Source organism: Tupaia chinensis, unplaced genomic scaffold (assembly GCF_000334495.1).
Source record: "Tupaia chinensis unplaced genomic scaffold, TupChi_1.0 Scaffold000140_1, whole genome shotgun sequence".
Taxonomy (NCBI): domain Eukaryota; kingdom Metazoa; phylum Chordata; class Mammalia; order Scandentia; family Tupaiidae; genus Tupaia; species Tupaia belangeri.
The window spans coordinates 6,663,396-6,678,558 of NW_006159610.1; the positions used below are offsets into that span (position 1 = coordinate 6,663,396).

At 45.5% G+C, this 15,163-nt stretch overlaps 1 protein-coding gene across 5 annotated transcripts in view; it reads right to left on the minus strand.

Moving 5' to 3' along the window:
* ZC3HAV1 (zinc finger CCCH-type containing, antiviral 1) overlaps positions 1–15,163 on the minus strand; it is a 71,268-nt gene that overhangs the window by 37,942 nt on the left and 18,163 nt on the right. Inside the window, exon 1 of one of the 5 annotated variants that reach the window (XM_027770502.1) lies at positions 7,194–7,544. The exons of the other annotated variants lie outside the window; for them this stretch is intronic. Coding sequence (XP_027626303.1) covers positions 7,194–7,264 — 71 coding nt within the window. The 5' untranslated portion in view covers positions 7,265–7,544. Of the gene's footprint in view, positions 1–7,193; positions 7,545–15,163 lie in introns of those variants that run through there. 5 annotated transcript variants of the gene reach the window in all.

A 15,163-nucleotide genomic window follows, 5' to 3' on the forward strand; every position in this document is an offset into this window, starting at 1 on the left:
CTGTCTCTCTGTCTCTCTCTGTCTGTCTGGCGAGCGCATGTGCCCTATAGCGAAAAAAAAAACTCTCCAAAAAAAAAAAAAAAGACTTAATTGTATTTATTATTATTACTTTTTATTATTACTGGATCAGAGAGAGACAGAAAAGGGAAAATGAGAAACCAAGCCCAGAACTCAAGCCACAGTGGGCCATGTGGGAATCCAGGGCCCCAACCACTGAGCCACCTCTTCTTATTAATCTTTACCAGCCTTGTTTATTTCAAATAGTTTTACATTTATTTTCTTTTTATCAAGACTTGACTAAGGCTGTTATTGCTAAATTTGTATGTCAGGTTCTTTCAATTGACCAATCATAATTTAGCCTGCTGAATTAATAATTACAAAATTAATTCATCCACTACAGGTGGAAAATTAGGCCATTTTGTATCACTTTTTTTTTTAAATGATGGAGGGCAGGACCGGCAGATGACGTAATGGTTACATTGCTAGACTCCCACAGAGTCAACTACGGATAAAGTCCCAGACCCAGTAGCTTAAAACTCATGCCAGGCATGTGTGCATGCGTGCCCAAAAATCCTGAGACAAGGGACCAGCAGTTAGCATAATGGCTATGTCGCTGGACTCCCATGTAGTCGACCGTGGTTCGTGTCCCGGACCCAGTGGCTTAAACTCATGCCGGGCGCGTGTGCGTGCATGCCCAAGATCCCGAGAGGAGAATGGAGGAGAAGGGATTGCGGCATGGCCATCCCCTCTGGGGGGTCATTTCTCGCTTTCTGTCTCTCTGTCTCTCTCTGTCTGTCTGGCGAGCGCATGCGCCCTATAGCAAAAAGCTCTCAAGAAAAAAAAAATCCTGAGACGAGAACAGAGGAGAAGGGATTAGGGCATGACATCCCCATTGGGGACTGCCCCCCCCCCCCCCCCGGGCAGGGGTGATTTCTCATTCTCTCTCTCTGTCTCTCTCTCTCTCATGAGTGCATGTGCCCTAGAGTAAAAATCTCTCTATCTTAAAAAAGAAAAAATTTTGATGGAGGATGGGCCAACAGGTGGTACGGAGGTTAAGGCAGCTGGATCCCACGTGGCCAACTGTGTAGTCAGAATACCAAACTTGGCAGCTTAAAAAGTGTACTGGGAGACCAACAGTGGTTAAGGTGCTAGACACTTCCACATGGCTGACTGTGGTTCAAGTCCCGAACCTTGTGGCTTGCTTTCTCTCTCTCTGGTCAAATTAAAATAAATGAATGGGGGAAAAAAAAAATGGCAGTGTGCCAGGCTCTTATGTGTACGTGCTCAGAGTCCCAAGTAGTCAACTATGGTTCGAGTCCTGTACCTGATGTCTTGAAACTCATGCCACCAGGCGTGTGTGTATGTATGCACAAAATTCCAAGAGGAGAATGGAGAAGGGTTTGTAGTGTGGCCATCCCCCTTGGGGGTGATTTCTCACTTTCTGTCTCTGTCTCTCTGTCTCTCCAGTGAGCACACGTGCCCGATAGCTGAAAAATTCTCTACAAAAAAAAAAGAAATAATAAGTTATTCTTTTTTTAATAAAAGAGGTCATTTTCAACATTAATTTTTAAAGGGTTTTACCATAGACTATGTGTATTCACATAGACAGAGAGAGAAAGTGAGAAATCATCCCCCGGGGGCATGTAGCCCCTGGTCCTCCATTCTCCTCCTGGGATTTAGAGCACACGCGCGCATGCACCCAGTGTGAGTTTGAAGCCACCAGGTCCAGGACTTAAACCACAGTCAGCCATGTGGGAGTCCAGCACCTTAACCACTATTCCACCTGTTGCCCCTCAACATTAATTTTTTAAAATATCTGGAAATTATTATGATAAATGACATCAGAGGGGAACGTAAGTGTTGTATATCAACTTTTCTCAATAACATTTGTTTTTTGTTTTGTTTTGGAGAGGTTTTTGCTATAGGGCGTGTGTGCTTGCCAGAAAGACAGAAAGCGGTCCCTCAATAATATTTGTTAAATATTATTTCTTTCTGGTCATTTTGTCATCCTAGACTATTGCATGTTCGCCTTTTACCAAGTTTAAAATTATCAGAATCTCTACTGTGCTTTTATAAATTTGTTCTGCTTTGGATCCAGTACCATATAATTTGAATGTGCTTTGCACCATATTTTAAATATTAGCAATTTATCATATCATTTGCTTATTCTTTTTCAAAAAAACTTCATAGTGCTTAACCACTATTTTGTCTATGGAAATTTTTTTAGAGTTTTGTTAGCTTGCATAAAACAGTATATTGGAAATCTAATTTTTGCTAACTCCACAAATTAGATTGGATATTAAGTGTGTCATATTAACTACATTAAATATCTGGTTCTGGGATAGAAAATATCTCTCCTTTTATTCAAATTTTGTCAGCAGGGGTATGGTAGTTAAGGTGCTAGACACTTCCACATGGCTGACTGTGGTTCAAGTCCCGAACCTTGTGGCTTGCTTTCTCTCTCTCTGGTCAAATTAAAATAAATGAATGGGGGAAAAAAAAAATGGCAGTGTGCCAGGCTCTTATGTGTACGTGCTCAGAGTCCCAAGTAGTCAACTATGGTTCGAGTCCTGTACCTGATGTCTTGAAACTCATGCCACCAGGCGTGTGTGTATGTATGCACAAAATTCCAAGAGGAGAATGGAGAAGGGTTTGTAGTGTGGCCATCCCCCTTGGGGGTGATTTCTCACTTTCTGTCTCTGTCTCTCTGTCTCTCCAGTGAGCACACGTGCCCGATAGCTGAAAAATTCTCTACAAAAAAAAAAGAAATAATAAGTTATTCTTTTTTTAATAAAAGAGGTCATTTTCAACATTAATTTTTAAAGGGTTTTACCATAGACTATGTGTATTCACATAGACAGAGAGAGAAAGTGAGAAATCATCCTTCCGGGGATGGCCACACCACAATCCCTTTTCCTCCATTCTCCTCCTGGGATTTAGAGCACACGCGCGCATGCACCCAGTGTGAGTTTGAAGCCACCAGGTCCAGGACTTAAACCACAGTCAGCCATGTGGGAGTCCAGCACCTTAACCACTATTCCACCTGTTGCCCCTCAACATTAATTTTTTAAAATATCTGGAAATTATTATGATAAATGACATCAGAGGGGAACGTAAGTGTTGTATATCAACTTTTCTCAATAACATTTGTTTTTTGTTTTGTTTTGGAGAGGTTTTTGCTATAGGGCGTGTGTGCTTGCCAGAAAGACAGAAAGCGAGAAATCACCCCTCAGGGGGGATGGTCACGCTGCAATCCCTTCTCCTCCATTCTCCTCTTGGGATCTTGGGCACACACGCACATGTGCCTGGCGTGAGTTTAAGCAGCCAGGTCCGGGACTCGAACCACGGTCGACTACGTGGGAGTCCAGCGACATAGCCATCATGCTAACTGCTGGTCCCTCAATAATATTTGTTAAATATTATTTCTTTCTGGTCATTTTGTCATCCTAGACTATTGCATGTTCGCCTTTTACCAAGTTTAAAATTATCAGAATCTCTACTGTGCTTTTATAAATTTGTTCTGCTTTGGATCCAGTACCATATAATTTGAATGTGCTTTGCACCATATTTTAAATATTAGCAATTTATCATATCATTTGCTTATTCTTTTTCAAAAAAACTTCATAGTGCTTAACCACTATTTTGTCTATGGAAATTTTTTTAGAGTTTTGTTAGCTTGCATAAAACAGTATATTGGAAATCTAATTTTTGCTAACTCCACAAATTAGATTGGATATTAAGTGTGTCATATTAACTACATTAAATATCTGGTTCTGGGATAGAAAATATCTCTCCTTTTATTCAAATTTTGTTGTGTTTCCTCTTGTAAATTAAAATTTTTCTTTTAGGGGTCGGCAGGTAGCGTGTAGGTTAAGGCTCTGGATCCCACGTGGCCAGCTCCACAGTGCAAGTCCCAGACCCAGAGGCTTAAGAACCACTACAGTCATGTGCGAGTGTTAGCCCAACCTCCCAAGAGGAGAGTGAGGAGAAGGGATTGTAGCCTGGCCCTCCCTCTGAGGGGTGATTTCTCACTTTCCCTCTCTGGGTAGTACATGTGCCCTATAACAGAAACTAAAAAAAAAAAGAGAAAGAAAAAAATTCTTTTAGGACTGGCCCTTTAGCACAGCAGGTAAGAACTATGCATAGAAAATTGAATTCCACATGGCCAGCAGTTGCCAGAGTCCCAGCCCCAGCAGCTGGAAAAATACACTGGCCACGTGTGTGTGCATGCCCCAAAGGCTTTTTATTTTTTTTTTTTTGGAGAGGTTTTTGCTATAGGGCGCGTGCACTCGCCAGACAGACAGACAGAAACAGAGAGACAGAAACTGAGAAATCACCTCCCTGGGGGGAGGGCCATGCCGCAATCCCTTCTCCTCCATTCTCCTCTCCGGATCTTGGGCACGCACGCACACGCGCCCAGCGTGAGTTTTAAGCCACCGGGTCCGGGACACAAACCGCGGTCGACTACGTGGGAGTCCAGCGACATAGCCATTACGCCAACTGCTGGTGCCCGTACCCCAAATTCTGACAGGATGGTGAAATGGAGGGAATAAGGACTGTGGCGTGACTACACCACTGAGGGGAGTGCTTGCCCGCTCTCAGTGAGTGCACGGAACTTCTGGAGATAGAAATAAATAAATCAATAAATCTTTTAATAGTTCCTTTCATTTCCCAAATAATAAATATTATCTGTTGCTACTACTACTTTTTAGTTAGTCACTGGTAAACAGAAATACAAAAAGACTTTATAGAAATTGATGTTTTACTCATTTTTATTAATGTAACAATGTCACAGGGCCTGCAGTTGACATGGTGGTTGAGGTGCTGGACTCCCACATGGTCAGCTGTGGTTTGAATCCCAGACCTGGAGGCTTGCTTTCTCACTTTCCCTCTATCTCTGGTCAAATTAAAAATGAATAACAATAAATAATACTAATATTGCTTTAAAAAACAACAATGTCACAATGTGATTTTTCAGTACATGAATATAATGTATTAATATAATGATTATACCTGGCATCACACCCCCCCCCAACAGTAGATACAGTAACTTGTTAACCACATTCTTGCTGCATCTATAACATTGTCCCTTCTAGTTATTGCAATTTTGTTTCCATTATTCAAGTTCCCTTATCCACCCCAGATTCTTTGCAAGGACTAGTAGTCATTGTGCATCTCTACCTTAAAAAAAAAAAAAAAAACCCTCCAGCTATGATTGGGAGGATTGCCTTTTATTTTCTCTTCTCTTTTCTTTTCTCTTCTTTCTTTATTTTTAATTTTACCAGAGAGGGACAGAGTGAGAGAGAGAGAGAGAGAGAGAGAAAGTGAGAAAGGAAGCCGCCAGGTCCGGGATTCAAACCACAGTCAGCCATGTGGGAGTCCAGCATGCCACCTGCTGGCCCCATACCTCTCTACTTTTATGAGGTCACTTTTTCCAATAAAATTGATGGTTTTTTTGTTTAAATAACAACACCTCAGTAAGTTATTTTCTAAGGTAGTTCTTGAAGGCCACTGTGAGGTAAATGCCGTTGCCTGCATGTAAAAGCTCTATGGGGCGTGGTGGCGCCCGCCCTATGGCAAAAACCTATGGAGGCTGGAGGATTGCGGCATCGAGTCCATCTCACTCTCTCTGTAAAAGCTCTATGATACTCTGACATGTGTACAGATCCAGCAGTGAAGTTCTGGAATCAAGGACCCTGTCAGGCACCAACTAAGCCCGTGACACCTGGCCAGCCTCCCACGCGCCCTGCTTCGTGCAGACAACAGGTTATGCTCAGATCTGGTCAGCCACTGGACAGCCCCTTCCCTGGCCGTTTCCCAGGCAGGCCCTCTTCGTGCTTCCTCCACCCCGCGGCCTTGCCTTGTAGTATGTTTCTGCTTCTCCTCGATAAGGCTGCCTCAGCTCGCTGCTCCCAGGAGTTCTACACCGGAGCTGCAGATAACAGCTCCCCACCAGCCCCCACCGCCCTGAACGCCCAGCAACTAGACTAAGATTCCTCTAGCCCAGGGGAGGAAGGATCTACACGGACGTCTACAGCAGGAAGAAGCTTCCACAGGTAATGTCCTCCAGCCTCAAGCCCACACCAGAACCCCGCCACTACAGCCTGACCAGATGTGGGCGCACCTCGTTTTCCCATGAGGCAACTCGCTCCACTGCTGGGACAACCACTGCCGAGAATGCTGTTTCTTGATACTGACATCAAAAGACCTCACTGAGATACCCTCCCACTAGACAGGTTCTGTCCCTGGCTCTGAGACATCTGCAACTGTTACTTGGAAGGAATAAAAAACTCTGGCTCTCCCTTTTGCTCCAGCTCAGACATGGAGCCATGCCTATGGTACCTTTACAGGTCACAGTAAGATGCAGGATGAGGAGGCCAGCAGGTGGTGTGGTGGATAAGGCCCTGGACTCCCACACAGCCATCCACAGTTTGAATCCTGGGCTTGTTGGCAGCTTGCTTTCTCACTTCCCCTTTCTCTCTCTGGTCAAATAAAAAAATCATAATAAGGGACCAGCAGATGGCATAATGGTTATGTCGCTGGACTCCCACGTAGTCAACCACAGGTGAAATCCCAGACCCGGCATCTTAAAATCACACCGGATACGTGTGTGCGTGCCCAAAATCCTGAGAGGAGAATGGAGGAGAAAGGATTGCAGCGTGGCCATCCCTGGGGGCGGGGGTGGGTGGGGAGGACGTGATTTCTTACTGTCTCTCTGTCTCTTTCTGTCTCTCTGGAGAGTGCACATGTCCTATAGGGAAAAAAACTCTCAAAATATATTTAAAATAATGGTAATAATAACAAATAGAATTAAATAAATAAATCTTTAAAAAAAAGAAAAGAAAAAGAGGGGCCAGCAAGTGGTGTGGTGGTTAAGGCAGCTGGACTCCCACATGGCTGACTGCGGTTTGAGTCCCAGACCAGGAATTTTATTTCCTCACTTTCCCTCTCTCTCTGGTCAACTTTTTAAAAAATAATAAAATAAAATAATGACATTGAATAAAATAATTTTTAAAAAAATGATGCAGGATGGGTCGTGCCTGTCCTGCGTCCTAGTCAGAGAGCAGCACCTCCTCTAAATAACTAAAGCCAGGCAGCCAACGGGGAGCCCCTTGGCTGGCAACCCTGAGGGCCCAGGCTTTACTAAGCTCACCCAAGACGCTCAAGCCCAGAGGAAGGAAGAGGAGTCACACCTGGCACGTGCTGGGCGGCGGGGATCCAGACACTGCCGTCTGCGGACCCACTTCGCGTTTTCCATCTCCATCCACAGGGAATGCTTATTCCTCTAGATTCTGCGATGCTCACCTTGAACTCGGCTTCAGCCTGTAACAGCCTTGTGTAGCCCTGGTCTGGTCTATGGCCCCTCCCCTGCAGACCCTGCTCCATTTCCCACAGTCTCTAGAGTCTTCTCCACCACTTCTTCAAGGCTTTATTTTGGTCCCAATTTCAGTCCATTGATCAGCCACAAAGGTGAGACCGTTCGTGCTCACCTCCTATTTGGGGGAAGTACGGACACTGACGTTTATTACACACCTACTCAGTGGCAGGAAATTTATCTCTGTTATTTCACTTAGCAGTTATAATCTACCTGAGGAAACAGAGGTCCAATAAAATGAGAACTCCCAAGTGACCCACGGAAGAGGAAGATTGGATAATGGAACCTAGATCTCAAAAAACAGCAAAACCCTCATCTGGAAAAACAAAGGGACCAGAGGGTGGTATGGTGGTTAAGGCGCTGGACTCCCACATGGACGACCACAGTTCAAGTCCCGGACCTGGTCTTGAACTTTCCTTTTCTCTCTTTGCCTCTGATCAAATTAAAAATAATAAATTAATTAAATAATAATAAAAATGAAAAACAAACAAAAACAGATCTGAAGCTTTCCAAAACAGTGTTAAGCCATATTGGCCTGAGAAGGCCTCTGTACTCCTGCTCAAGTTTCTGTAACAAACCACAACCTCACTTGGAAGTCTGCTTCTTCAGCAAGTGGCTGGGTTACAACCAGTCACAGCAGCCACACTGGGGTCAATCCAGACAGCCCACCCTTTAAACCGTGTTCATGCAGTCCAACATCAAGCGGTAACCAATCCGTTTATTCCTCTACCTCCTTCCCTCACTTCCATTTTTTGTACATCACTTCCTCTTTCCTGTGCATAAATATTGTACCACACAGCTGCCCGGAGTTCCTCGAAAGCCATTTGGACTGCTAGACTCACAAATCGTTTTGACTCAATTACACCCTGCCAAGTTAGATTCGTCTACAGTTTTGCTTTTAACCCCAGAAAGAAAGGGGAGCCGGGGGAGAGGTCAGTCTGGATTACCTGTCTCTCTGTCTCTTTCTGTCTCTCTGGAGAGTGCACATGTCCTATAGGGAAAAAAACTCTCAAAATATATTTAAAATAATGGTAATAATAACAAATAGAATTAAATAAATAAATCTTTAAAAAAAAGAAAAGAAAAAGAGGGGCCAGCAAGTGGTGTGGTGGTTAAGGCAGCTGGACTCCCACATGGCTGACTGCGGTTTGAGTCCCAGACCAGGAATTTTGTTTCCTCACTTTCCCTCTCTCTCTGGTCAACTTTTTAAAAAATAATAAAATAAAATAATGACATTGAATAAAATAATTTTTAAAAAAATGATGCAGGATGGGTCGTGCCTGTCCTGCGTCCTAGTCAGAGAGCAGCACCTCCTCTAAATAACTAAAGCCAGGCAGCCAACGGGGAGCCCCTTGGCTGGCAACCCTGAGGGCCCAGGCTTTACTAAGCTCACCCAAGACGCTCAAGCCCAGAGGAAGGAAGAGGAGTCACACCTGGCACGTGCTGGGCGGCGGGGATCCAGACACTGCCGTCTGCGGACCCACTTCGCGTTTTCCATCTCCATCCACAGGGAATGCTTATTCCTCTAGATTCTGCGATGCTCACCTTGAACTCGGCTTCAGCCTGTAACAGCCTTGTGTAGCCCTGGTCTGGTCTATGGCCCCTCCCCTGCAGACCCTGCTCCATTTCCCACAGTCTCTAGAGTCTTCTCCACCACTTCTTCAAGGCTTTATTTTGGTCCCAATTTCAGTCCATTGATCAGCCACAAAGGTGAGACCGTTCGTGCTCACCTCCTATTTGGGGGAAGTACGGACACTGACGTTTATTACACACCTACTCAGTGGCAGGAAATTTATCTCTGTTATTTCACTTAGCAGTTATAATCTACCTGAGGAAACAGAGGTCCAATAAAATGAGAACTCCCAAGTGACCCACGGAAGAGGAAGATTGGATAATGGAACCTAGATCTCAAAAAACAGCAAAACCCTCATCTGGAAAAACAAAGGGACCAGAGGGTGGTATGGTGGTTAAGGCGCTGGACTCCCACATGGACGACCACAGTTCAAGTCCCGGACCTGGTCTTGAACTTTCCTTTTCTCTCTTTGCCTCTGATCAAATTAAAAATAATAAATTAATTAAATAATAATAAAAATGAAAAACAAACAAAAACAGATCTGAAGCTTTCCAAAACAGTGTTAAGCCATATTGGCCTGAGAAGGCCTCTGTACTCCTGCTCAAGTTTCTGTAACAAACCACAACCTCACTTGGAAGTCTGCTTCTTCAGCAAGTGGCTGGGGTACAACCAGCCCCCCCAGCCACACTGGGGTCAATCCAGACAGCCCACCCTTTAAACCGTGTTCATGCAGTCCAACATCAAGCGGTAACCAATCCGTTTATTCCTCTACCTCCTTCCCTCACTTCCATTTTTTGTACATCACTTCCTCTTTCCTGTGCATAAATATTGTACCACACAGCTGCCCGGAGTTCCTCGAAAGCCATTTGGACTGCTAGACTCACAAATCGTTTTGACTCAATTACACCCTGCCAAGTTAGATTCGTCTACAGTTTTGCTTTTAACCCCAGAAAGAAAGGGGAGCCGGGGGAGAGGTCAGTCTGGATTACCTAAAGCCACTGTTCCCAGCACTAAATGAAAAACTGAGGGCAGAGTCCATGCAGCGAGAATGGGTATCCATCACATAAAGGGTGTTGCGGGGACACAATACGTGGTAGACGCTACGTGCTGTGGTTAGCGTTGAGACCAGCTCAGCGGAGGTGGGGGTGCTGGAGCTCGATGGAGTCACGCTCAGGTTCGGGGCCACACGTGTTTTCTCCCACTTTCTTCTGATCACTCTGTCCTAGCTCCAGCCGCCTTGCCTTGGCTCATAGGCTCAGGTCAGGAAATAGTATGAAGGTCTCCCATGATGGCCTCTGTGGTCCTCTAAGCTAGAGGTTCTAAAATGTGGCCTCCTGAACAGCATCCTCAGGCCTCCTGGGAGGCTGTCAGAAACACATGTTCTTGGGCCCCATCTCAGACCTGCAAGGTGTTCTCAAACCTTTAACGTACATCAGAATCACCCGTGCGTGTTAGAATCCAGACGTGGGCACTAGCGCCAGGGTTTCTCTATCAGTAGTGAAACCAGGCAGGGACCCCCCCTAACGGATGAGATTCCCCTTCCATGGAAGAAAAAAATAAGCATTTGTCAAAGTGAAAAGTAATAAGGGCTGTTAAACCAACTATTTGGGCCTGAAACAGCAGCTGCACTCTCACACTTAAGTTTCCATGAACAAACCAAAATCGCAGGTCAGTCTGTTTCCTTAGCGAGTTGCTAAGTGACAGCCAATCCCATGAGCCTCACTCCAATCACCGAAAGCCCACCTTGTAGACCGGGCCAGTGGCCACCATCCAGCTGTAACCAATCCAGCTGTTCCTCCACCTCATTCCCTCACTTTCATCTTTTCACGTCATTTTCCTTTTCTGGAACTTAAATATTGCACTACCACGAGGTTACCTGACATTTCCATTCCAGGTAAACAGCCTAATTCAAATGCTTTTGCTCAATTAAACTCAACTAAATTCAATTGTCTGAAGTTTTTCTTTAACAAGGCTAAACTAAAAATCTTTCCTAAGGAGTTTGGGATATAAGGTTCATTCCTAATAAAATGGTTCAAAGTGAGGGATAAGACTTCAGACTTGGATTATGGCAATCAAGCAACATTAGCCTAAAACTTTTTCATTATTTACTTTTATTTATTATTATTTTTTAACTAGCTATAGTCATCAGCGGGGGTGGGGGGGCGCTAAGTGAGCGAGCAAGCCACCAGGTCAGGGGCTCCAACTGCAGTCAACCACGTGGGACTCCAGCACCCCAACCACCACACCACCTGCTGGCCCTGACCTAAGACTTCTAAAAAGGCCATAAGACTTCAAAAACTCCCACTTAAAGGAAAAGCAAGGTTTTCATTTCAATACTTAGGGTGCTTTGAGGGCTGGAAACTGCTGTCTGTGAGTACAGAGACACAACAGCAAGGTGCCAGAGACTTGCTGATTAGATTACCCAAGCCCTTGCAATCAAAAGGCCCTCCAGAGGAGCATGCCTTCTTTTTTTTTAAAGGTTTTTGCCATAGGGCTCATGTGCTTGCTGAAGTGAAAGAGGGAAAGTAAGAAATCATGCCTCGGGGAAGATGGCCATGCTGCAATCCCTTCTCCATTCTCCTCTCGGGATTTTGGGCACGCACACACACATGCCCAGCATAAGTTTCAAGCTGCTGGGTCCAGGACTCTGACCATGGTTGGCCATGTAGGAGTCCAGTTATCTAATCACCATGCCACCTGCTGGTCCCCTCTCCCATACCCTTTTTTTTTTTTGAGAGGTTTTTGCTATAGGGCGCGTGCACTCGCCAGAAAGACAGAGAGAGACAGAGAGACAGAAAGCGAGAAATCACCCCCCACGGGGGATGGCCATACCACAATCCCTTCTCCTCCATTCTCCTCTCAGGATTTTGGGCACGCATGCACATGCGCCTGGCGTGAATGTAAGCCACCAGGTTCGGGACTCAAGCCGCAGTCGACTTCATGGGAGTCAAATGACATAGCCATTGCATCAACTGCTGGTCCCCCACCATACCCTCTTAAATCAACCGATTATGCAGCTGAGACGCCCTACCCTTTTTTTAAAAAGTTATTAGTTTTATTTATTTTAATTTGCTACAAGGCACATGTGTATGAGGAAGCAAGCTGCCAGGTCCAGGACTCGAACTGCAAGTCGGCCACGTGAGAGTCCAGCACCCCAACTGTCACACCATCAGTTGGCCTGAGACCCCTTCCTACCCTTAATTTTACCTTCCAAACTGCCATGTAAAGAACTCCTCTGAGACCTGCACGAGCTGCCCGCTCTCCTTGCTCAAGCGTTGCAATAAAGCTGTCCTTTCCTTCATCAGGCCTTGGGCCTACCGCTGGTTCACAGTGCTTGGGTAAGTGAACTTAGAGTTCCAAAACAATAGATGCAGGTGGAGGCCAGAATCTGCATTTCTTTTTTTTTTTCTTTTCTCTCTCTTTAAATGCAATTTTAATCCTTATTTTAGGTTAAGCAAAATCTGCATTTCTAACAAGCCTTGAGTTGATGCTGGTGTTAGGAGCACACTGAATACTGAGGCTTCAGCCCGCCTTTCCCAAGGACCAATGGGTCCTGCAGAGGCTGGCTGGTTGGCTCAGGAACTTCTCTCTTCCCAGTACAAAAAAGAACTGCCCACAAACCACTGTGCTGGATGCCCCAAAACAAGGTTTACAGACTGCTGCCCCCATCTGAAGCAGATAAACTTCACGCAGTGGGAGCTGGAATAGAAGACGACGTTGGAAACAAGAGCAAAGAGGGCCTTGAAAAAGGGCAGAGTCATCTCTCAGGAATCTCAGGCCTACAGCCTAAAATCAAATGACCTTAAAGGAAAAAAGGAAAAAGAAAAACAGACCTTCTCACTGTTCTCTTCCAGCCACAGAACAAAATGTTGTTTTAACCCAGGCAATAAATGCTCTCAGCCCCACCATGGGTGGGGTCTAAACAACTAACCTGCTAGAGGTTCTTATCCTTGGCTGGCTGCACATAATAACCAGCTGGGTGTGTGTAAAAATATCCGAACCTGGGTCACACCCTCAGACTGGTTTCATCTGACGGGGCGGGACTCCAGGTGATTCGAAGGCGCAGTAAGGGCTGCGATCACTCACCAGCCTTGTCAGACTCCATTCGAGGATGTTCACCTCTGAGCTCTTACACAAGACATGAGTCGGTAAACACAGGGCCTCCCTCAACAGCCAGAACCAAGAGAGCCTTGGTTTGTTTGTTTAAAGAATTGTTTACTTGGGGGGACCAGCAGTTAGCGTAATGGCTATGTAGCCGGACTCCCACGTAGTCCACGGCGGTTCACGTCCCGGACCCGGTGGCTTAAAACTCACGCTGGGCGCGTGTGCATGTGTGCCCAAGATCCCGAGAGGAGAATGGAGGAGAAGGGATTGCGGCGTGACCATCCCCCCTGGGGGATGATTCCTCGCTTTCTGTCTCTATGTCTCTCTCTGTCTGTCTGGTGAGCACACGCACCCTATAGCAAAAACCTCTCAAAAAAAAAAAAAAATCTTGAAAGGAGAATAGAGAAGGGATTGCAGTGTGGCCGTGCCCCCTTGGGACAGGGGTGATTTCTTGCCTTTTTTTTTTTTAGCGATTTTTGCTATAGGGCACGTGCATTCACCAGAGAGAAAGTAAGAAAGCAAGCCACCAGATCGAGTACTCAAACCACAGCCACGTCGTGAGAGTCCAGCACCTTAATCACTGTGCCACCTGCTAGTCCAAACCTTGTTTTTTGATAGTAACTTGGATAAAAATACCCTCCCCTTCTCCTCACTACCTCTCTGCTACCTAATAAAAAGACAGCTGATTTGTGTAGAAAACAGGAAATAGCTCACCATGGTACATGCCAGGTGAAAAAAAAAAAAGAAAGAAAGAAAAGAAACCAGGATGTGAGAAAGATAAAATCTAGAGGACTTTGCTCTGAAGAATAAAATGTCATCAGTCAAAACAACCCTACTGAACTTGTTTGGGTTTTTGTTTTTCTGGGGTTTTTTTCAGTTTTTGTTATAGGGCCCATGCACTCGCTGGAGAGAGACAAAGACAGAGAGAGAGAGAAATCAACCCCAAGGAGTGGGGTTGAAGGGAGTCCCCATGCTGCAATTCCTTTTCCTGCATTTCCCTCTCAGGATTTTGGTCACGCACACACGCACATGTGCCCACTGTGTTTTTCAAGCTGTCAGGTCCAGGACTCAAACTGCTCAGTCAGTCATGTGGTATCTGGCCATCTTAACCACCACACCACCAGCTGAACTATTATGTTAAAGCCAGGACCAGCAGTTGGTGTAATGGCTATGTCGCTGGACTCCCATGTAGTCAACCACGATTTGAGGCTGGACCCGGTGGCTTAAACTCACATCGGGTGCGTGTGCGTGCATGCCCAAGATCCCAAGAGGAGAATGGAGGAAAAGGGATTGCGGCGTGATCACCCCCCCACCCCGGGGGGTGATTTCTCACTTTTTGTCTCTCTCCCTCTTTTTGGCGAGCACACGCGCCCTATAGCAAAAACCTCTCCAAAAAAAAAAAAGTTTTATATATATATATATATGTATATATATATCAACATTAACTTGTACTTTAATTTTATTTTTCTGTGAACTTGCTGAAGTAGCCTCTTAAACTTGTACTTCAGGTGCCGTGAATTTGGCCTGGCAGTTAAAGCAACTGGATCCCACAAAGCCAACTGCCTGGTTTGAGTCCCAGACCCAATGGCATGAGAAACATACCAGGTATATGTGTGTAGCTATCCAAAATCCTAAAAGGAGAGAGAAATAGAGAAGGGATTGCCTCGTGGCCATCCCCATTGGGGGTGCTTTCTCACTTTCCCTGTCTCTCTGTACCTCTGGCTCTCTCTGGTGAGCACAGTCACTCTCTAGATAAATACAAAATAAAGATTAAATTGCCTGTCATTAGTGAGTAGAGATGGTTCATTAAATCTGGAACCCTTCACAAGGTGGGGAGAAATAGAGTACCATAGAGAGTATATAAGCAGGGCATCGAGGATGAGGGGAGGGGCCAGCAGGTGGCATAATGGAGTATTTAAGTATTTACGTATTGCTTTCTCAAAAGGTTACAATGACATACCTGTCATCAACTGTGGTTCGGGTCCTGGACCCAGTGGCTTAAAACTCATACTGGGCGCGGGAACCAGCAGTTAGCGTAATGGCTATGTCGCTGGACTCCCACGTAGACGATCGGGGTTCGGGTCCCGGACCCGGTGGCTTTAACACCACGC